We start from the raw sequence: 22,859 nt of genomic DNA on the forward strand, positions 1-22,859 counted from the left end.
AAAGATATAGAAGGATAAGTTTTAAGAATTTTTAAATGTTATTATCTATTGTAACTACTCCAATATGATAAGATTATTGAGCTTAGTTTCCTCTCATGCAGTCAGAAAGAGGTACATTTATTATTCCTATGTAACACTGCAACTGCCCAGGGTCAGACCTCCTATGGGGGCAGTGTTGAAATTTGGGGCTCGGTAGTCTGGCTCAGGGCCTGCATAAACACTAACAACATGGTCATGATATTTCTATTTGATACTCATACTGTGAACTTGAGCTTCTAAGACAAGACCGTAAACTCGTAAGTTACAGTGAGAAATTAAAGGTTAAAATATTTAAAGCAAGCAAACTTGTGAGCAGTTACTGTCAAAGATTATTCATTTAGACAATTTCTACTCTAAGAGTGGATCCTAGGGAATACTGGGAAAAAGACTAAAGCGAATACCCAAATTAACTATGTAAAGATTGTCAAAAAAAAAAAAACAATTTGAAAAAAAAAAGACTAAAGGGAACTAATGAAATATGGTGGGAATGCAAAAAATGCATAAAAATGGTGGAAAAGATTAATATGTCACTAATGGATATTATGAGATCAATACAGCAAAATGGAACAGCATTAACTGCTCAAAATTACCCAAACTAATCAATTTACTTTCAAGTTAAGTGCCTAACAAGATATAATTTGGAGATAGAAAAACAAAATTCTATCTCCAAAGGGTTGCAAAACCAAGTAAGATATCTATACTATACCTAATCCCAACCGACCTGGAAGAAATAGAAATGAAGTCTTATACGATGTGATCATGTTATGAAAACATTACAACAGCCTGTCAAAGGCTGGAGATGTTCTATTGTTTCTATAGCTTTAAAAGCTAGACTTCAAAGGGTTTGACAAAAAGGCACAGCCATAGCAAAACATTCTTCTACAAGAGGGCCAAGGAAGGTCTCAAAAATTCCTACTAATAAATTGCAAATATTTCTGATACATAAAAAATTATGAGACTTAAAGCTAGATAAATTTCTAAAACAACCTGTAAGTACTGGCTAGATTCCAAAAACAAGACAAAGCTTGAAAACTGTAAATACTCTTCCTTTCTCATGCCTTCCTTATTAAAGACACAATTGTTTCTTTTCAGAGCCTTGGCTATTTTTAACTTTTTGCCTTTCCTTAAAGCTTTGTCCTCATTCTTGCTCTCTTTTCAATCTACAGGTGTGTCCTGGACAATTTTATTGATGACTTTATACACCCATATCTACTAAATCTCTACTTTAAAATCCTGACCAATTTCTCTGGCCATAAATCATGATAATGAAATTTAGATCTTTAACTTTAGTTATGAGAACCAAATAGAATGTATTACTTTAAAGAAATTACTGATTTCTCCCTTCCACAAAGTAGTGAAATATAGCTAATTATATTATAAAGAGAACACATGCATCTCTTATAGATTGATTACATTCACTTTCAGTCTCTTTAATACTAAGAGCAGAAGAACTAAGGAAGAACGGAATCTATTATTAGCATTAGAATTAATGATTATTTCCTTAATCTCATTCATAAGACAAGAAATTTGGATAAATGGTAGTACTGCAGTGACAAGTCACAAATTTCAATTAAAAAGTAGGTTCTAAAATTTTCACAAATATATCAAATCATAATGTAAATCATTTTCATGTTAGAGGTCTCATGAAAACATTAAGTCATGCCTAAACAAAAATTCTGTTTTCTGTTCATATGCATTTGATCCTTTCTCTCCCACTTTTCACAATGTAAACAGCAGGAGGAAAGGACTTTTGTCTTTCTCCTGTCCGCTATGGCATTGCCAGTGTGAAGAGGCATTCCACACTCATGAGATGGATGAACCAATGAATGGGTGAAGGATCACTCGAATACAACATAAATTTTAAGGCATAATGGCAGACCTTTAATATTTCTGAATATATACTAATTGCCTTTCCTTTTAAAATCACTTATTTTATTTACATAAAGTAAACAAATTTCACAATAAAGATTTAGGAGTACAGTGAAAAGTTACAAAATACTTCATGATTTTTGAATCATTCTTGATCAAGGTTCCAATTTGAGTATGTGTATTGCTGAAAGGAGTACCCTATTTCTCAATAATGATTTCTCTAAGGATAATTTTCCTATCTTCTGTCATACTCATTGATAGTGCTTTGAAGACAAGTTCACTCAAATAATAAAACAAAGATGAATGAAATTTCAATATATGTCCCTTGGAAAACATTTTTGGAGACCATTAATTTCCCTAACATTCAACATAGCAAGATGTTCGGTTTATAGGATCCATTCCTGTTACCCAAAGAAAAACAAATATTAAGTGAAACCTACAGCAGGTAGCATTTTATGCACCTTTTAAAGGGAACAGATTATCTGAATACAATTTCGGCAATAAATCTTAGGACTTTAAAGTGACATTTCCTTTTCACTGTGTTCTTACCTTCGCATGAACAGCCCTGTCTGATCAAACCCACCATCAAAGAGGTACACTGATGACATTTGGTAGGAGTAGTGAAAGATTTTACAAAGAACTGGTGAGTCTTGCGCTATAAAGCAAATTGATAAAAAAAAAAATACACTGATTACTTATTAAATGATCCCAAAGGTAAATCTCTATATCCCACATCACCTACTACAATGTTTTCTGAATCAAGAAAAGATGATTTCTTTCTATTTTGCATGGTACGTTTTTATACTTTATGACATTTAGGTATTTTTAGCAGGCAATACCAAACTATCCTAAGCTAAAATAATTTGTAAATTAAATGATAAGTTAATTACTCTTGAATATAGTTTGAAAGTGTATAAAATAGCTGTAGTATTTTTGGGATTTTTGGTTATAGAGTTTAAGAATTTCTATAAATTCTTCAAACTATTCTTTACCAAAATGGTAAATAAAATCTGCATATTTGTCCCCATACAAACAGAATTTTAATATGCTTTATACTTCTTGAGAACAAAGAACAATTACAATTTTTATTTCTTCTGTGAATCATGTGTTCAATTTTTTATCACCAATAATAACTAAAATGCTTCAGAAATCTGTTTCTACCCACAGCAAGAGGCAGTATTACTCTGAAAAAAACACATTGATGCGAGACAGAATCCAGTCTAAACACGGGAGAGATTCCTGTCTTGTTTGACTTATACCGTAGTAAGCTAATGCAAATTTCTCTCTTCAGGATACCACTTATTTTTCCAGGCTAATGCCTAGCATATGTGGACAGTAAATGAATTTATAATAAACAACTGTTACTTTACTCTGCTGTGTGAATTATGAAGAAACCAAAATGAAAAATGAAATCACAGCAAATATACAAAGCAGAAGAAGTCCACTCTCTCTTTTGGAAAAAAACATAGCATGGTAGTTTTATAATTAGGTAAGTACCTTTGGTGGGACACCAGTTGAACCAGGACATGTCTTTTTTCTTAAGGTTGGTGTATGAACTGGCAGTGGAGTAGAGTCTACAGTCTGAACCCAGGAGCAAAGAGAGGATATAAATGTCATGAAACATTCCATTTATTCCAAATATTAACTAGAAGAAAACCACAGTAAGTAAAATAATGCTACACTTCAATGAGACACAAAATTCTATTTTAAAAAAAGCCTCAAAGAAGCTCATATTCTCAGTGTTGATAGTTAAATTTTCTACTTATAATGTATACCAATGAAACAGTTGCTCAGTTAGTAAATGTCTCAGTCTGGAAATTTAAAAATAAACATCTGGAAAAGAAAATCTCCAGAATATAAATTCTTACCATGTAGTCTATATAAAAATGAAGATGTTAGTTTTTACATTCATCTCAATTTGCCAAATTCAATCTAAAAAGTATCCGATTTTTTGTAGCAAGATTTACTGATAAAATATTCAGAAGACTTTTTAAACTGCTTGTCTTCCACATAACATAAATACTTCCACAGAACATAAATCAATCGTAGATTTTAATTTAGAGAGACTGGAATTAATGGGATTTCTGTGAACAAGTTATTTTTTTAAGGGAGTTAAATGATTTATTATTATAGGAATGATATGTTCAATTATAAATTATACCTACTAATTAACTATGCAAAACTTAGGTCTTATATTGCTGTAAGATATTTCTTTGAAGAAAAAGTGAATGATTTTTTTTTTACTGGATGTTATTATGGGAAAGAACAGAATAACCTTTAGAATGATAAGAAAGCAAACGAGAAAAAGACAGTTCTTAAAAGTTATAGAATATTGTAAAATATTAAGAGAGATGGATGATCTGTTTGCTTTGCTACAGTACAGCCTGAAAAACAGAGAGATTTTTATATGAATCATAGCCTTAGTTTAATCTCTTAAACGTTTTTTGAGTTTAGTACTAAATTAAAATCTATTTACTTTTAAATAACCTGAAAAGGTTTTGAAGAAATATGTAACTTAACATTTGGGATGATAAATATAAGTATGAATGAGAAGAAAAATGAAAATCTACACAAAATTTAATAAAAATTAACAAAACAACACTGTCATAAGAAGCTACACAGCAAGTCTATGAGAAGTTAATAGAATTTAAAGAGTCAAACAAGAGCGCTGGATAAAAGATGAACAGGGTTTAGGAAGTCTAACAATGCTTAAGAAAATGCATTGTTTAAAAATTTCATCAAGCATAGCAACAAAAATATGGTTTCAAAGAACAAACCTAATAATATGAAATATCCTGAAAATAATTAAAAGTAAAGGATGTACAAGAATACCTAATTAGTTATAAACCATATATACAGATAGAAATACCCAATATGAAGATGTCAATTATTATCAAATAAAAGTACAAACTCATACAATTTCAATCAAAAGCCCACATGGAGTCTGACAAGATGATCCTAAAAGTGCCAAGCATCAAGAATTATTTCAGGCTAACAGTAATCAAAACAATGAGGGTTCAGTGAAAAAAATAACACAAAGTAGAAGAGAACAGAAAATTTGCAAACAGACCCATGTAGTGATGGCACTACAAATCTGGGGTCACGGGAGCCAGTTGTTTACATTCCATTTCCTATTCTACGCAACATCAAATTTCAATCTCACCAAAGTCCTCAACATGTAAAATCAAAATTTTAAAATTTAAAAGAAAACATGGAAGAAAATTTCAATATCTTCTGCATAGGAAAGAGCTAGCTTAATACAACATAAAAAAAATGAAGAGATAATAAACTTGACTTCTTTAAAATAAAAAAATCGCACGGCTAAAAGATACCACAAATAAAATTTTAAAATAACTCAGACTAGGAGATAAAATATTTGCAATGCATGTAAGCCAGCAATTATCCAATACCTACAATATATAAAGACTATTTACAAAAAAAAAAAAAGTAAATCACTAGAACAATGGACAAGGATTCGAACAAATCATCAAAAGTCAGTAAACATATTAAGACACACTAACACCAGAAAACAGAGCAAGAAAGATCAAAACAAAATGCCACTCAAGCCCATTAAACTGGCAAAAATATGTGACTGACAGTATCAGGCGTAGCAAGAAGCGGAGAAGACATGGGAAACTCTTACACTGCAGGGGGGAATGAAAACTGCACTACAGAAAAACAATTTGGCAAGATATTATAAAACTGCCAAAGCATATGTCATATAACCAAGCCATTCCAATTCTAAGTGTGTATACTAAACAAATTCTGCAATCTGCAAATGCAGATAAATATTAGATGGTCACTTCAGCACTTTCTGTCTACTAGACAACTGTAAACAATCTAAATATCCAACAAAAATGGATGGTTGTGGTATATTTATTCAAGGTTATTAGGCATCAAGCATAATGAATGAAGAGACATGTCTATATTTGATTACACTTCAAAACAATACTGAATGAAAAAAAAAAACCCTGCAGGGCACAGGTAACATTTGCATAACTCAAAAATACATGATTAATATTAACATGACATGTGTTACTGAATATTGTTTATGAACACAAATGAACTAATAAACATGCTGAAAGAAGGATACAACCTAGCTTCAGAATATGTGAGTACACCTGGGGAAGAAGAGGGTAATGGTAAAAGTAGGGACATTTTAACTGCTTCTGGAATATCTTTCTTTGAACAAAATTTATTTTAAAATAAGGCAAATTTTTGCCATCTATGAAATCTGTAGATGATAGGTACACAGTTATTCTCTGGAAGTTTGATATATTTTTCATAAAATAAAACATGGGCCCAGCACAGTAGCCTAGTAGCTAAACTCCTTGCCTTGCATGCACCAGGATCCCATCTGGTTGCCAGTTCTAATCCTGGCAGCCTCTCATCCCATCCAGCTCCCTGCTTGTGGCCTGGGAAAGCAGTCAAGGACAGCCCAAAGCCTTGGGGCCCTGGACCTGCATGGGAGTACTGGAAGAGTATGGGTTCCTGATTTCGGATCGGCTCAACTTCAGCTGTTTCGGCTGCTTGGGGAGTGAATCAACAGACAATAGATCTTCTCTGTCTCTTGTCCTCTTTATAAATCTGACTTAATGATAAAATTCAATAAATTTAAAAATTAAAAATTAAACATGTAACTATAGAGCACAGGTCTTAGTAAGGAATCTGACAGAGTCACATCAAAACCTGACTGAACACTTCCCCGCACATTGATTTTCAGAAGGACTATCTGCTGCCACAGAAATGCTGGACAGCTTTGCAGGTTATAAAGTAACATAAAATTTGATGTGAAGAAATTATGTCTGAATTGCAACATTGAATGAGGATCCAAAACTGCCTCTTGAGACAATATGGTACAAACTGAAATACAACACATTTCTTTTGCCTGGTGGAGGAAATGGCTTTTATTGAGAAAAGTGGCCAACCTGGCTACTTAAAATCATTGACTGACAAGGAGCATAAACACAGTTTTATCTCAAGGTCTGCTGCTGACTTAGCTGCTAGAATAAGCTATCCTGCTGCTACCAGTGAGGATTTTTAAGACCTGCTTTATCTTTACTGCTCATTTATTTGTCTATTTCAGACTGAACTCCTGGGAATAATCTGCTTCAATTTTTTATTTCTATCTACATTATCAGGTAGATGAAAGCTCTCCAATAGACTGCAAGCAAAATATATTTAATTAAGAGAAGAGAGACAGGGTTCACTTTTTTTTTTCCATTCCTTCCTTCCTGACACAAGTTAACTGGCTCAGTGTCCCTAGATGTAGAAGAAGATATGGCCCTTAATGGGCCCTTGATGCTGGGATTCCATACATGTATGCTTTCAACAGGATCAGCATAAGAAAACAAGTCAGGAAAAACAAAAATCCAAAAAGTCACTTTTAAACAATGTGCAAGCTCTTGGCACATTTCTGAAAGGCATGATGATGACTTTTCTTGAGGAATGTGGGCAAAAATTTTACTTTAACATCGATTTTAGCAATGTATCATCAAACAAACCCACACACTGGCTTTAATGTAAGCAAAGGTTAACAAAACCATAAACAAGGCTCCTTCCCAATCTTCAGTGATGCTTTCCTACTTCAAGTACTGTGTATTTCAAATTTGTTTTCCACTATGATTTTTTATTAAAAAAAATCTTACATGTAAAAAAAAGCCCAGCATATATAATATATACTGTGGATAAGATGAAATTTTTACTATTAGGCATTAAATGAAAGAAAAGAAACTAACCAATCAGCTTTCTGTTTACCACTAAAAATCCCGCTTTTTAATTTTGCAGCAATAGAAACACCAGCACTTACATTCACTTGCATCCTTCTAAACCAAGAACATTCAAGAAATGAAAATATCTTGGGCAAAAATTTGGCAAAGACGACCTTAGGAAGCATGAAGATGAATGATATATTCACTACAGCAATTTGTTAATTTACCAGGACTGAGTGATAATGATAGGTCCGCCTACAGTCATAACCCTACTAACAACACCTGCTTGGGTGCATGTGGGAAGAAAAGTACCCTCCTTCACTCTTGGTGGGAGTGCAGCCTAGAACAACCATTATGGAAGTCAGTATAGCAAGTGCTTAAAGAACTGCAAATAAGTCTGCTGTATGATCCTGCTATCCTGCTCCTAGGAACATATCCAAAGGAAATGAAATCTTCATATGAAACAGAGATCTGTAACCCACTATTTATAGCAGCACAATCTACAGTAGCAAAGACATGGAGACAACCCAGATGCCCATCCAAAGAGAAGTGGCTAAAGAAACTGCGGTACATTTACTCCATGAAGTATAACTCAGCCATTAAAAAGAATTACATTCTACCATTTGCAACTAAATGGTATCAACTAGAGAACATTATGCTCAGTGAAATAATCCCAAGAGGACAAATACCATATGTCCTGATATAAGGCAAACTTCATGCAAATTATAAGGTCAATCCTGTTTTGCCTGCAACTCATGGGCTTTGATACTTTTAATTTCATTTCTTCCAAATAGTTTCTTTTCTCTTATTAAATTCTTCACTGACTCATAGCTCATACAGTAGCATCACTTTCTTCAAGAAGGTTTTTGTTTCCATTTCTTCATTGACACATAGTTTATTCTAAACTCCATGGTGTTGTAAATTTTTTTTTACACTTTATTCCTGTTGAATTTGTTTTCATTTACAGGAATGTCTAGTAACTGTGTAATAGAGACTATCATATCCAGATGTGAAGATACAATGTAGTAGGCATCTGTACTTCCAATGAATCTGGTAAAATATCTTGACAATAGGATCCTGGACTGCCTACCATTGTCTGTATCCTCAATGTCAGGACATGTTTAAATAACAGACTGATGAACTAATGACTGCTTATGAAGGACTATATTATTGTAATAAAATATGGGGGATATCAGAGTGGGGGGAGGGAACTTGGAGAGGGGATAAAGGAAATTCCAGAGCCTATGGAATTGTATCATAAAATTAAAAATAAAATAGAAGGGAAAAAAATGTAACCAGAAAAAAAAAGTAATTTAGAAAGGATGAAAGGATGATGAGGAGCTTGTCTGAATGTTATACAACAATATTTAGTTAATAATAGACAAATCAATAAGTAAGTCATTATCTAATCCAGTTGTCCCACTTCCCAGTGAGCGCCCTACTTGTGGCCTGGGAGAGCAGTCAAGGACAGCCCAAAGCCTTGGGACTCTGTACCTATGTGGGAGAGCCAGAAGCTTCTGGCTCCTTGGTTCAGATGGCTCAGTTTCAGTCACTGAGGCCATTGGGGAGTGAATTAGTGGTTGGAAGATCTTCCTGTCTGTATATCTGACTTTCCAATAAAAATAAATAAATCTTAAAAAAACCCAAATATATTTTAAAGTATTTTTCTGTGTTATTTTGGTTATTGTTTTAGGAAGAAGACATAATGTACCCATACACAGCACTGGTGGAAGATCTAGCTTTGGTTTTTATAATGTTTTGATGAAGCAGAATTTTTAGAATTGCTAATTTGGACAATCATGAATCTCATATGTGAAAAATAAATAACCAAACCTTTGAAAATTCTGGGAAGACAGAAACATATTAAAAGAAAAAAAAGGTTTCCCTAGAAGTTAACTTTATTTATTAATTTTTTTTAAAGATTTATTTATTTATTGGAAAACCTTCTAGTTTCTGCAAGATTATAAATGTATAATACTAGAAAGCTTTTTAAAAAAGATATATTGGGCCCGGCACGGTGGCGCAGTTGTTAAGGTCCTTGCCTTGCAGCCCCCGGGATCCCATATGGGTGCCGGTTCTAATCCCGGCGGCCCCGCTTCCCTTCCAGCTCCCTGCCTGTGGCCCGGGAAAGCAGTCGAGGACAGCCTAAAGCTTTGGGACCCTGCACCCGTGTGGGAAACCCGGAAGAGGCTCCTGGTTTCAGATTGGCATAGCATCGGCTGTTGTGGTCACTTGGGGAGTGAATCATCGGAGTGAATCATCGGACAGAAGATCTTCCTCTCTGTCTCTCCTCTTCTCTGTATATCCGCCTTTCCGATAAAAAATTTTTTAAAACATCTTAAAAAAAAAGATTTTTTTACTTTTATTAGAAAGTCAGATATAGAGAGAGGAGGAGAGACAGAGAAGAAGATCTTCCATCTGCTTATTCATTCCCCAAGTGGTCACAATGGCTGGAACTGAGCTGATCCAAACCTAGGAGCCAGGAGCCTCTTATGGGTCTCCCACATGCATGCAGGGTCTCAAGTCTTTGGGCCATCCTCGACTGCTTTCCAAGGCCACAAGCAGGGAGCTGGATCAGAAGTGGGGCTGTCAGGAGTAGAACCAGTGCCCATATGGGATCCCGGTGCATGCAAGGTGAAGTCTTTGGCCGCTAGGCTACAGTTCCCGGCCAGAAGGCTATTTTTGCAAAGTGAGAACCTGACATGGACTCAAATAATCACCTAATGAAATTTCAAGGCAGGAACCAAGTACAGGATTTACTGTGTGTAAAAACTGAGCCATTTTAAGAAAATCCCAAACACAAAACAAAAATTTGTTATGTAAAACGTAATGCTGTGAATCGACTAATGGGCCAAATTATTTCAAAATGTCTTCAAAAGCAAGATAGGCCAAGAATTTTTCATTTATAACAGAAAAAGATGAGGTTTGAGGCTGATTTTTGAGCTAGGTAACGTGTGCTGAAGAATTAATAACAATTGTTGAATTCTTTTCCTTCTAACTAGCTTCTGGTCATCAACGAAGAAAAAAAATAGCAGGAAAAAATACATTCAAAATGATTTTCTTAGCTGAATGAGGTAAAAGAGTGTTATTCCTAGTAGAAAATACTTAGATAATCCAGGGATTTGTATTGTATTACAGCAGGCTATAATGTTGTCTAGGAAGCCAAGATCCCATACTGGAGCACCAGTTGCAATCTTGGTTATTCTACTTCAGAATTCCAATCCAGCTCCCTGCTATTGTGCCTGCGAAGCAGAGGAGACTGCTTAAAATACTCAGATTCCTGCCACTCATGTGGGAGACAGACAGAGGTCTGGCTCATGGTTTCAGCCTGACCCAGCATTGGACTGCTGTGGCCATTTGGTGACTGAACAAAAGGACAAAACAATCATCATCAATAAGCTAGTGAACACTAAAAGTCCAAGAATTCACTATTTAACTCGTTAAAAATCCCAATGGCTATGAAACTGACATATAAAAGTAAAAAATGTATGTATCGCTAAGTTTCCTCTTGTCAAGTAATTGCCTATCAGTTGCTGGCTTCCTATAATGGGTGCTAGTTCACGTGGTGGCAGCTCCATTTGCCATCCAGTTCTGTATTAGTGATCTGGGAAAAGCAGTGGAAGATGGCTCTAATGCTTGGACCCCTGCCACTCATGTGGGAGACCCAGAAGAAGTTCTGGGCTCCTGATTTTCATCTGCCTTAGTGCTGGACATTGTGGCCATTTGGGGAACAAACCAGAGGATGGAAGATGTCTCTCTGTCTCTCCTTTCTTTGTAACTCTGATGTTGAAAGTAAATAAATAAATCTCAAAAAAAATTTTTGAACATAAAAATTGTAAGCCAACAAACTGCTTGACCTGAAAAATATATATTGTATAAATAATTGGTGGTAGGATGGAGGCTGCTTAAGAAAAATTTGAAATCTTTTTACACAATAGATTGCTAATTGTGATAAATACAAGTGGCACATAACTCATTTCTGCTTGTGAAATATGGAGATAGTATTAACATAGTAAGATATTTATAATTGGTTAATGATACATAAATAACGTTAGGTATTTTATAAAACTTGGAATTAAAAGATTTTATGAACATTGCTTCCTATACAAACTGGATTCCCTTGAACTACATACAAAACCCACTCAAGGCTTAGGCGGAACAGTGGACAGTATATCCAGATGCACATGGAGGATATGGCTGTCCACTAGAGCCTTCAGATGACATGTGGTACTATAGCGGAGGAAGGATGGCAGAACAAATTGGACAACTACCACAGCAAAGTGTTAACAGCAAATATTTGGGTGAATGGAGACTCTAAAGTGAACTATGTTAGCCAAAGAACCTTGAAAGGAGCTCATCATCCTTGGATCAGCAAAATCAACAGCATTTCCGAATTACTGAAACCACTTGAGCAAAACCCTTGGTGCATGCTTCACACCAGGGACCCTGGGATGATACTGGATGGCTGTTCCCCATCTCTGGGTGTTGAGGCAGTTGGAAGGCTGAGTACAGCTCTCCTCTTAAGTCACCCTTCCCTTCCCCCGCCCCTGCCATCTCAAGGATACAGGAAGAAGGAAATTTAGAAGTAACAGTCTCACCTACTTTTCTCTAATCCTTGACCTTTCCCACCCTAATCAACTATGTAAACATCATCAAACCTTAAAAAACATAAATGCCCCCCCAAACCCATGAATAATTTACATAAATCTGTAGTAAAAAAATCTATAATCTCAAAATCTTTCCTGAATTTTGTACTAAATGATCACATTTTCTTCATAAATAAAAGATTAAAGTCAGTAAGAAACCTCTGTGCTTGCTTATATCAGATTCTTATTTAGGAACTTGTTTCCTTGCATTTGATTTAGCATATTTTATAACTATTTCCCCCCACACTCAAAATTTAAAAATTATTTTAGAAATTAAGCCACAGAAATTTAAATAAACATTCCTAAAGCTTGACAGCCAAAGCTAAAAATGAAAAAAAAATCCACATACACAGAATGCCAGAGTAGCAACAGCGGGAGCAGCAGCACAAAGCATGCAGTAAGTATCTTAGTATATCACAAAACCTTCAGCAAATTTTGCAATCACAGGCAAAAAGGTAAGACTTAGGGGTAGAAAGCCTTAGGACGGTACACAGAGTGCAACAATATCTTACACGTTTGCCTTTGCTAGCTGGAGTACAGGATGGAGAGCGCTTCAACAGAGAAAGGAGAATACTACATGTTACAAATACTTATCCACCAAAGTCTCAATGACTATTACAGCATTAACAGACAAGTATAAAAACATACACATAAAGCTGAGTTTCTACATAGTTTGAAATACACATATTTTCAGGGATAATGCCAGAATAAGACAGTAAACAAATACTTGTTCAGACTACGTATAAGTTTGATAATGTCTTTGCTGAACCATGAGCAAACAGTGACCCACAAAATAATGCTGTACCAAGTGGTAGACAATTTCTTGTACAGAAAGGTTGGCTGTGGTTAAGATGAAACAAAAGACAACAAAGGATTTAAACAAGTCTTATTTAGCTTTCACAGGCATTAAATATTAAACTTATTTTAGACACTCATCTACCAAAAATTTTTTAAATTGTTTTATGACAGTTTAATAGGCACTGGATTTCCCTTTCCCTCTCCAAGTTCCTTCCCCTCCCTTTTGTTCTCCCCTTCAGTCTTACAATGGGTGTCTTTCGTGAAACTATTTTTCAAGATAATTCTTTAAAATGAGAGTTAAATCAGGAATTCAGAGGTACTGGTAAAGAATTAAAATAAAAACATTCATTCTGTCTTTGGTCACAAGAGGGAGCCACACCTTTTTTTGGTATTAAAAAAGAAGGTAACAAATACCTCAAAATATTTTTCAAATTTTTAAAGCTTTGCAATTTCTAAGTGGAGTTTAAGTATGAACCACATCTTTTTAAGTATTTTGTTTATTCAGTCTAATCAAATACATTATAATTTTATAATGTATTAGGTATTATGCAGATTTTTTAAAGGACTGAAAGATAAATAAGGTGTAACAGTTCACACACTGGCAGGAAAAAAAATGCAACAACATAACAAGTGCTATCACCAAGACTATAAAAAGGTTATATAAGAATCTACAGAAGAGCCTTTCAAGATTTTACATGGAGAGGAGAATTTAGACTGGATCTTAAAGGATTTCATGAGTTCTTAGAGAAAAGTTTAAGAATTAACAATGTTCAAAACTAACAGTGTTACTGTTACTGCCACAATACAGGTAAGACAGGAATTCTTTCTTTAGGAAACTGGAATGAAGAGTGTCCTGAGCACTGTCTCAAATAGTTCAGACCAAACCAGGACTGAGAATAACCACAGTTCTAAGTCATGGCTTTGCTTCTCAGTCCAGTCAGTCTTTACCATGGAGATTAAAGTCTGTGATTCAAATTACTTACTTTGCATCAGTAAATAACATTATGACTATTTTACTATGTCTCTAAAACCAAACAACCATTAATCCCTAATACTTCCCCTATCATTTAATCTCTCCCCTCTCTTAATAATCCTAACAGTGAACATCTATTGTGTGCAAAGTATATGCAGGTACTCTCCAAGGCGCTTCACATATATAAACTCTTAATTGTCACAGAAATCCTGTAAGGTAGGGACTATAACCCCCATTTAAAAGATGAAAGCAGATTAATTTACCTAAAAGTATAAAACTTAAGTGATGAAACTAGGATTTACACTTTCCCAGCCAGACTTAGCATGCACTCTCGGTACTCGTTAAGCTCCCAATTTTCTTAACACCTGGCTTCTGTGTTGATCACTCTAATACTGATAACTTGTTTTGCCTATAAAACCAGTCACTTCTGCTCTACCTGAGGATGCTAAACTCTCCGCTTGCTTAGTTCTTTTGATAAGAACTTCCTAAGTAACCTCATTATTACCATTGCTCTTTCTTGTGTGTGGACTGCTAGCCCCCTAATCTCTCCAATACAGGAGACCACAGGATCCTGCTCAAATCTCACTGCTTCCTCTTATCATACATCCGTCTTCTCCCTGGAATAGCTAATCCATTTACAACTATGCTCTCATTTCCCACTCTATTGCCAATTGTCTCCACTTCCTAAAGTGTATGACTCATTTCTCAAGTTAAGCTGGACATTTCCACAGGTGGACATTTCCACAGGGACTTTCAAACATAATAAACCTTTAAACAAATTACCAAGGGAATTAGAAATGGACTATATAATCATGGTTCTTTCCTTATAGACTAAATAAATTATAACATTGATATGATATACATACAATACATATTCATAAAACATACCACTTAATTTGGAGAGGGACAGCATGTAACAATTTCCTGATTTACAAGATCTTCAAGACGAGATGTCCTGAGTATGTGGATTGAAGTTTTAAAACAAAAATGAAGGAGAAATTCCTGGAATACCACAATTTCTCAGAAGAAACTATGCCTGACTATGCATAGGATCAAAAAATACATAAAATACAGATTTCAAAGTTCCCTCATCTGCGGACTTTCACATATGAAAAAACTTTCCAAGATATGAGTAATTATGCTGCCACATCTCAGGTTTCCGTGGCTGATTATGAGAGAATGTAACAGAAGTGGGGGGGGGGGAGAAAAACAATGTTAAAATCAAGAGAATACAAAGAGGAAGCCGGAAGCCAAGACTGAAGGTAAGTATTCTGGAATGCCTTAGCAAGATTTTAATGAGGTGAAAGTCAAGTATCAAATTTAGCTCAAAACTCAAACTGCTTATTTCTCTCACACATCAGAATACAAGAAAAGAATTAAGGAAGAATAGAAATGGACCATAGACACACTCTCTTCCTTTTCATTTGACCTATATATTCTAGAGCTTCCACTGCTTGATATTCTTTCTTTAGTATACCAGACTAAGACAACCTCCAAAAAACAAGATTAACACTCTGATCTGCCAAGCAAAGTTTGCAATTTACATTTGTATGAACTGGGACTAAATGAACAAAGTGCACACTGTAGTTAATAAACTTAAAACCTACCAATTGCATTTGTTTGAAACAATGCTTATAACTAAAAAGAGCAAGTTGTTTATTTTTGTGATTATAATAATTATTAGCTTTAATACAATCAGGTCAAGCATTTGGTTCAGCAGAAAAACAAAAAGAACGAAACAGAGTAGAAAATTGCCGCAGTGTAATCTTAGTGTGATGATCCTCAGATCTGTTCTCATTGAAGGAAATGAATGAGTAGGGTAAGGAGATGGGAAAACCCAAGCTTGAGAGTGCCATCTGCACTTCACCATGCTCATTACCTAAAAGATGAGGCAGTCTAACACAGACTAACTAGAAGCAGTCCAGCATGTGGAGCTGGGGAAAAAATGAGAGAAAGGGAATCATTTCCATAGCAGAATGGATCTTGGTATTTACGTAATGCCATTTACAAAAGACCACTTATTAAAGTGCTTTTTTTCCCCCAAAACTGACTCAAATTATCCTTTATCTGTCCTAAAGAAAGTCACACATAACTATCACCACTTATACAAACCCTCAAAGAATAAAGACCCTCACTCTTAACTAAAAGGAGAGTGTAATCAATGGTTGAAAACACCAAAATATATCTTTTGTGAACTGTTTTTCTCATTCAGAAGGCTAAGACCATAAATGAGGGAAATCTCAAATGCCTATGTCTTCCATGGTACAGAGGGAGTACTGAGAAGGTCTCTTGCAACGCCCAGTGCCTCCACTCATTTTCTCACAAGGAAGAAAGTGACTGGTATTACACACATCTCTTCCCTCTGTCAAGGTTACTCTTTTTTAATGAAGGAGGAATTAACTGAATAGTAAGACTTAAGAAAGAAAATATCCTGCTGTGCATATTTCATATTGTTAAAACAATTCCAGCATGAATTTTGAATAAAGAGGCAGATCATGCTATGAAAATAGGTGGGAAAATAATTATGTGTACTGTTTTAAACACAGGAATGATAATTTTGATAGGTTCATAAAGGTGTGAAGATACAGAAGAGAAAACCACAAGGTAACTGAGAGGCACTGGGGGTAAAGCTGACACCTTATGAAAACAGGATCCAGGGAATGCAGGGGGATCCAATAAAGCATGATTTCTGCTGCCCTTGCTTTATGCTATCCTTATTCCCTTCTATAGCTAAAAGTTTCAGCTGTAACTGAAATTTTTAGGTCTTCAACATCATCTTTTCAATGGCAATATGATAGAAAACTGAAATAATGACCAGAAAGGTGATTAAACATCACAACTTATGAAGGTTCTTGGTGAAGCCCACAAAAAGTAGAGTTAAAAGGAAATGTTTTGGTGCAAGAATTTTTTGAATCATACCTAAGTTTCCCATAACATACATTGCCACAAATATTTCTTTTATACCTCACATATGCATGGACTTCAACTCTTTTGGACTCCTGCTCTGAAAAAAAAACACATCTTATTTTTTCTTTTTTAAGTCAGAGTTACAGAGAGGACAGACAAAGAGAGACAGATCTTCCACGCACTGACTCACTCCTAAGATGGCTGCCAAGCCAAAGCCAGGTGCCAGTAACTTCCCCTGGTTTTCCTCTGAGCCCAAAAAACTTAGGTCATCTTCTCAGCTTTCCCCAGGATCCTGTTATCAGGATCAGAGGTGGAACATCTGGGACAAATAGAACACCCGAAGCCGGTGCCATGGCCCAACGGCTGACCCCTACCTCCAAGTGTCCACATCCCACATGGGCACTGGTTTCTGTCCCCGCTACTCCACTTCCAATTCAGCTCACTGATATCTTCAGCCTGGGAAAGTAGTGAACAAGGACCCAAAGCCTTGGGACCCTGCCTCCATATGGGGGAGACCCAGAAGAAGCTCCTGGCTCCTGGCTTTGGATTGGCTCAGCTCTGCCCTTGAGGTTGTTTGGGGAGTGAACCAGCAGATGGAAGCTCTCTCTGTCTCTCCTCTCTATCAATTGGCCTTTCTAATGATAAATAAATCTTTAAAATAAAAAGAACTGCTGTCCACATGGGATGCAAGCATTACAGGCAAAAATTTTAGCAACTATGCTACAAGGTCAGCCCAACAAACTGCTCTAACAATTTTCCATTTTCCAAAACTTTTTGCTATACCCCTGTACTTAATTCAGAACAATCATATGAGCATGTGCACAACAATATAATTAGATTTGGCACACACACACACACACACACACACAAAACATACTAAGATTTGGTTTGATTCTTGAGAATCCAAATGTCTAACAGAAAGAGACCTGTAGATCTTGAGTTTCACATCAAATATTTAGATTACTGAACCAAGCATATAAAAAATTTCAGTATCTGTTCAAAATGTCAGTTTACTATGATGTTGAACATAAAATGAATGACAATTCTTTGAAAGGTAGTCATACTTACAATAAACAAGAGAACCAGAGGTTTTTACCATAAAACAGCAATTAAGACTAACTTACTGCTAGTCTTCCCTCTGACAAGTAAATATCATTCTCCAGTGATAATGTGATTGAGCAATTCTGAAGAAAAAGATTGTGATTCATATTGCTAGTGTGCAGAAGCCTGAAGCAAAGAACTGAGAAAGCATTTATCTGAAACTGAATTGAAGGACAAGAAAGGAAGGTAAAGAGGCAAAAAGAAGTGATGTCTGTTAGCATTAAGGAAATAGTAACTGATATTATTGAAGGTATTATATACATGGCTTATGTGATGATTCAAATAACCTCATGAGGTTAGTGATGATTCCTACTTGTCAGAAGAGCAAGGTGAGGTTAAGGTTAGACAACTTGCTTCAACTATATGCTTAGAAGGTGGTATAGACAAAAATTGAGTCAGCTTATTTGCTTAACCAATCAACCGGGAGAATGATGAATTTAAAAGTCATGCCTTTTAAGGCTGGAATATGAATCGTAAACATTCGTAGGCCTTTGTAACTCAATTCTTTTTTTTACAGCTGCTAAGAGTTACTACGTATTTCTAAAATCTTTAGTTTTATGTTAGAACTGAGCCTATGCTATGTACTAGTTGCTGAAGGATAAGAAGTGTTATTCCTGGGAGAAAAATAATAGGGACATTCTTGTGACTTGGTAGGTCAGTGACAGCTGGGTAATTGGCAGTACAGGGAAATGTGAGAATAGAAATATCCTAGGTATGTGGGCTGAAGTATGCATTCCTGCAGCATCTTCTGACAAAAGCCTGTTTATCTGCAAAAACAAATACTACTTCTATTTTTCACAGTTAAAGATTTTTTCTTGGAGAAGAAAGTGATGGAGGTAGCAGATTGTTAGAAATAAAAAAAAATGGTTTTCTAGTAGGGGAAGAAACTAAAATAATTTACTCAAATTTCCTTGCCATTCTTCTTCAGGTGATATCTATATAGAAATGCCATAATATATTTAAATCTACTCAACAGCAGAATTGAACAGGCAATAGCATTCAGTATCAACAGTTCTTTTTTCCGTATACTATGAAATTAACCAGAATAATTTCTTGTCTCAAAAATAAAAAATTTCCACTGAAAATGAAGTTTACACTTAGTTGTGTTTAAGAACATACACAAATCAGTCCTTTAATAATTTAAAACAATTCAAACCCAGTTCTTATAGTAGAAAATTATACTAAATTCTCTTTTGAATATGTTAAGCATTTTTTTTTTAGCAAAACATAAGGAAGGGAACATTGAAATATTTGCCTTTTTAAAATCACTAACACGGAACACTTCACAAATCTGCATGTCTTCCTTGCATAGGGGCCATGCTAATCTTCTTGTATCCTTCCACTTTTAATGTTCAGTGCTACTGCTATGAGTGTTTCCTCTGGTTTCAAAAAAATTCTATGTACAATATTTGTATTTGAATCCATTTTCTTGCCCCATTTCATTGCCTCATTTCAGGAAAGACTAAATGTTTCCTAAGACAACAAAATGCTTTAGAACAAATAATACGGGGCAACATAAAACGGAATAAAGAGAACATATTTGACAGGCAGTACTGCAAAGAGAATGAACAATGTACGTTTAATAGGACCTTCTAAATTACAAAATCTAAAGAATTCAGAAAAGAAAATAATGCAGTCAATTTATAATACATATATAGCATGTTAACTAAAATCACTTTCTACATGAAGACAAGTTCTATTAGCATTAAAATTGATTTGTACATTGTTTTACAGTAAAATCTATGAAATAATAAAAGTGTAATTTCTTCTGATTATAATGAGAGGTTTATTTTTAACCAAAACAGAAATTAAACAGTACAGTGCTGAAAAAAAAAGGAAAAGCAAAATCGAAATCACCATGAAAACTAAAAATATGCAATTATTTATATATGTATAGTGATAATACTTGCACATTCCAGCCTTTGGAATTTTGCACAAAATGGACATAGAGGCTCACAATGGGCCAAAGCATTTCTCAAAGTATATTTTTTTGTTTAAAAATGATAATCTCTTCATTTTTTTAAGACAAGAGATAAGTACATTTTGGCCCAGATAAATTTTTAATTGTCATATTTCTAAAACTGACTGCATTACAAGGTAAATTCTTCAAATCAATTCACTGATCTCATTTACTGAAGGATGCATTGGTTTGAAAATCAAAGACTTACGTCATCCAAAAAATCAATCAGTGAAGATGAGGAAGAAGAAAAGGAATCCTATTTAACGAATACAGCAATAAAAAAATAGAAAATATGGATGAAGCAATTTAATAAGAACAAATAATAAATCAAAAATTTGTAAAACAATTGAAAGGCAAATGACATTAATCCAAATAAATAAATGTGAAAAGCAGTCATTTTCATTGTACCAAAAAACTTACAGGTCACTTATTATTATTATTCAAAGAATGATTCTTTTCCCCTTTGGTCAAGAGATGAAATATTATTCATCTACTTTGCCCAAAATGTAATAAAATGAAACTCCTTAATAATCAAATTAAATGTAAGTACCTTAGAAGCTAACAACTAAAAGCAAGCCACAAAATATTTGCTTCTAAATCTTCTCATTAAAACATAAGCTATTTGAAAGAGAGAGAGACCTTGTCTATTTTCGGTCACTAGAGTACTTCCGGGGCAATGGATCATAAACATGTATTAATTGGCTGAACAAAGATAGAATCATCACCTTAATTTTCCCAAGACAAAATCATACTCTATAATATAAATTTGTTCTTCAGCAAATAAACAAAACTTAAACACCAAGAACTGACAGGAATTACATAACCACTATTTCAATTTTGCGGAATCTTCCTAAGAGTCTATGTAATACTTTCAACAAAAAGCATTCCTAATTGTATACTTTCAAAAAATTGCATACTTGGAATAACTACTTAAAATACCCTATTATGAACTTCAATATTTTCATCTATTTCTTCATTTCGGTTTTATGCTGAGGAGAAAAGACTAACAAAATTACTTCAAAAGTTGGGATATGCTCTGTTATGTTGTTTCTCAGAGAAGCTGAAACTGCTTTCAAATTTTATCATGATTCTCACGGTTAGGCCTTTCTTAGATATTCTATTAAATATAAATGTGACTACATTCTATAAGAATGCAAAACACATTACTGTCCTGATAGATCTTGGTTTACGTGAAATTCCAAGTTCTTGCTTGCAAAATCCAATAAAAATTTCATTGAAAGTGAACTTTAAATCACAAAGAACATGTAAATTTACCACAGAGGACAACTGAAAAGTTTAATACTTACTTCAAATTGATCCAGAGCATCGGTAGGCGTATTCAAAAATGCCAAGAAAGAATGCTGTGAGTCTTGGTGCTCTATACCTAGAAGACAGCAGCAACTTGTTTACAAACCAAAACAATCGTAACTAATTTTCATGGGTAACCTTTCTGGTCTATTAAGGGCTGTTAACAAACTACTATATTTCAAAGCGAATTCAGATTATTAACTATACATTTTTCGAGCAAAAAATAATTTTTCCTAGAATATTACTTAAATAATAAGGTTATTATTAGGTTAACATTTAAAAAACAGTGGTCTGTTTTTGTTTGACTTTTCTAGCCTAATTTATCACCAAACAAGGTTTCTGCTTTCAAAGTCTCATGAAACACACAGTATGCACTAACATAAAATAAATGAGTTAAAAGAAAATGTAAAGATAAATAACTTAATTGTGAAAATTATCTGTAAATCACTGTAGTGCTGATAGAATGAAGATCCTCATACCTCTAGTTTTTTCCAAATGAATTTAAAAGAAAAAAATTTAAATTTAAAATCTTATCTCTTGGCTATGGTATTGGCTTTAATTGCATAATTTCTAGAATATTTCTTAGGACATATAAATAATGATAAATACTGGGGAGAGGGAAGCAGAAAACAACCAATCACACATTTTGACTCCCACATACTTAGGGACTGATAACAAGCAAGTTATAACCTTTTTTTATTACTCTGTGATAATATACCAGAGTTACTACATAAAGCGATATGCTAAGAAATTCATCCAGCCAACAAAAATTTACTAACAGCCTATTATGTGCCAGTCACAGTCTAAGATATTGGGGATATAACAGTAAATTTGAAAATTTAAAATCCTAGCCCTCATTATGTATATACCACATATTTAAGTTTTTACACCTAAATTCCTACGCGTTGGTTCTGGGCTCCTTCCTTGTTCAGTGACAAATCTAACAAAAAAACTTCTGAAGATCAACTAATACTTTAACTATATATAGTTTAATAATATATCAAGTTATTAAGAATTAATGCACACAAAGCAAGCATGTGCTCCTACCGGTTCAGTTCCCAGATGTCTGTAAAGGAAGAAGCTGAAGCAGGATCTAGGAACTGAATCTAGGTCTCAAGTTGATAGTGCGAATCAATTATACCTGAGCCCTTACTCCTGCTTCCCAGGGTTGGCACTGGGAGGAAGTCTGAGCAGGAGGTAGAGCCAGGAATCCAAACTAGATACTCTGTTATGAGATGGGAGCATTTTGATTACTAGCCAAATGTCCACTGCAACACAAACTTTTTAACAGCTTTTTCTTATTAACACTACCATATGTTTACTCTTGATTCTCCACAATCTTACAGGTATACAGACCCATCCAACTTTATCTCATTTTGTGTTGAGGGTATGACAATGATAGGAAAACACTTAAGCCTAATATGAATTCCACTAAACAGCTTGGTATTTGGTGACAATCATGGTCGGGAAAATAACTTATAAATAACTGCATAAATGAGATCCTTGCATTAAAAACAACACTTTGTGGGCTGGAGCCATAGCACAGC

At 34.6% G+C, this 22,859-nt stretch overlaps 1 protein-coding gene and 1 pseudogene across 11 annotated transcripts in view; both read right to left on the bottom strand.

Annotated features, from left to right (window-relative positions):
• Window positions 1-22,859, bottom strand: part of CDC42BPA (CDC42 binding protein kinase alpha) — a 237,525-nt gene that overhangs the window by 39,756 nt on the left and 174,910 nt on the right. For 4 of the 11 annotated variants that reach the window (XM_040967883.1, XM_040967879.1, XM_040967880.1 and 1 more), the window contains 3 exons: window positions 21,312-21,388; window positions 3,406-3,489; window positions 2,458-2,563 (listed from right to left, as the gene is read on the bottom strand). In XM_040967883.1, coding sequence (XP_040823817.1) covers window positions 2,458-2,563; window positions 3,406-3,489; window positions 21,312-21,388 — 267 coding nt within the window. Of the gene's footprint in view, window positions 1-2,457; window positions 2,564-3,405; window positions 3,492-7,153; window positions 7,252-12,777; window positions 12,817-20,212; window positions 20,261-21,311; window positions 21,389-22,859 lie in introns of all 11 variants that reach the window. The other 7 variants (XM_040967872.1, XM_040967874.1, XM_040967877.1 and 4 more) reach the window with 7 other exon arrangements.
• Window positions 19,312-19,407, bottom strand: LOC121148273 (annotated as a pseudogene).

Source organism: Ochotona curzoniae, unplaced genomic scaffold (assembly GCF_017591425.1).
Source record: "Ochotona curzoniae isolate NIBS_2020 unplaced genomic scaffold, NIBS_Ocur_1.0 scaffold_4683, whole genome shotgun sequence".
Classification (NCBI taxonomy): domain Eukaryota; kingdom Metazoa; phylum Chordata; class Mammalia; order Lagomorpha; family Ochotonidae; genus Ochotona; species Ochotona curzoniae.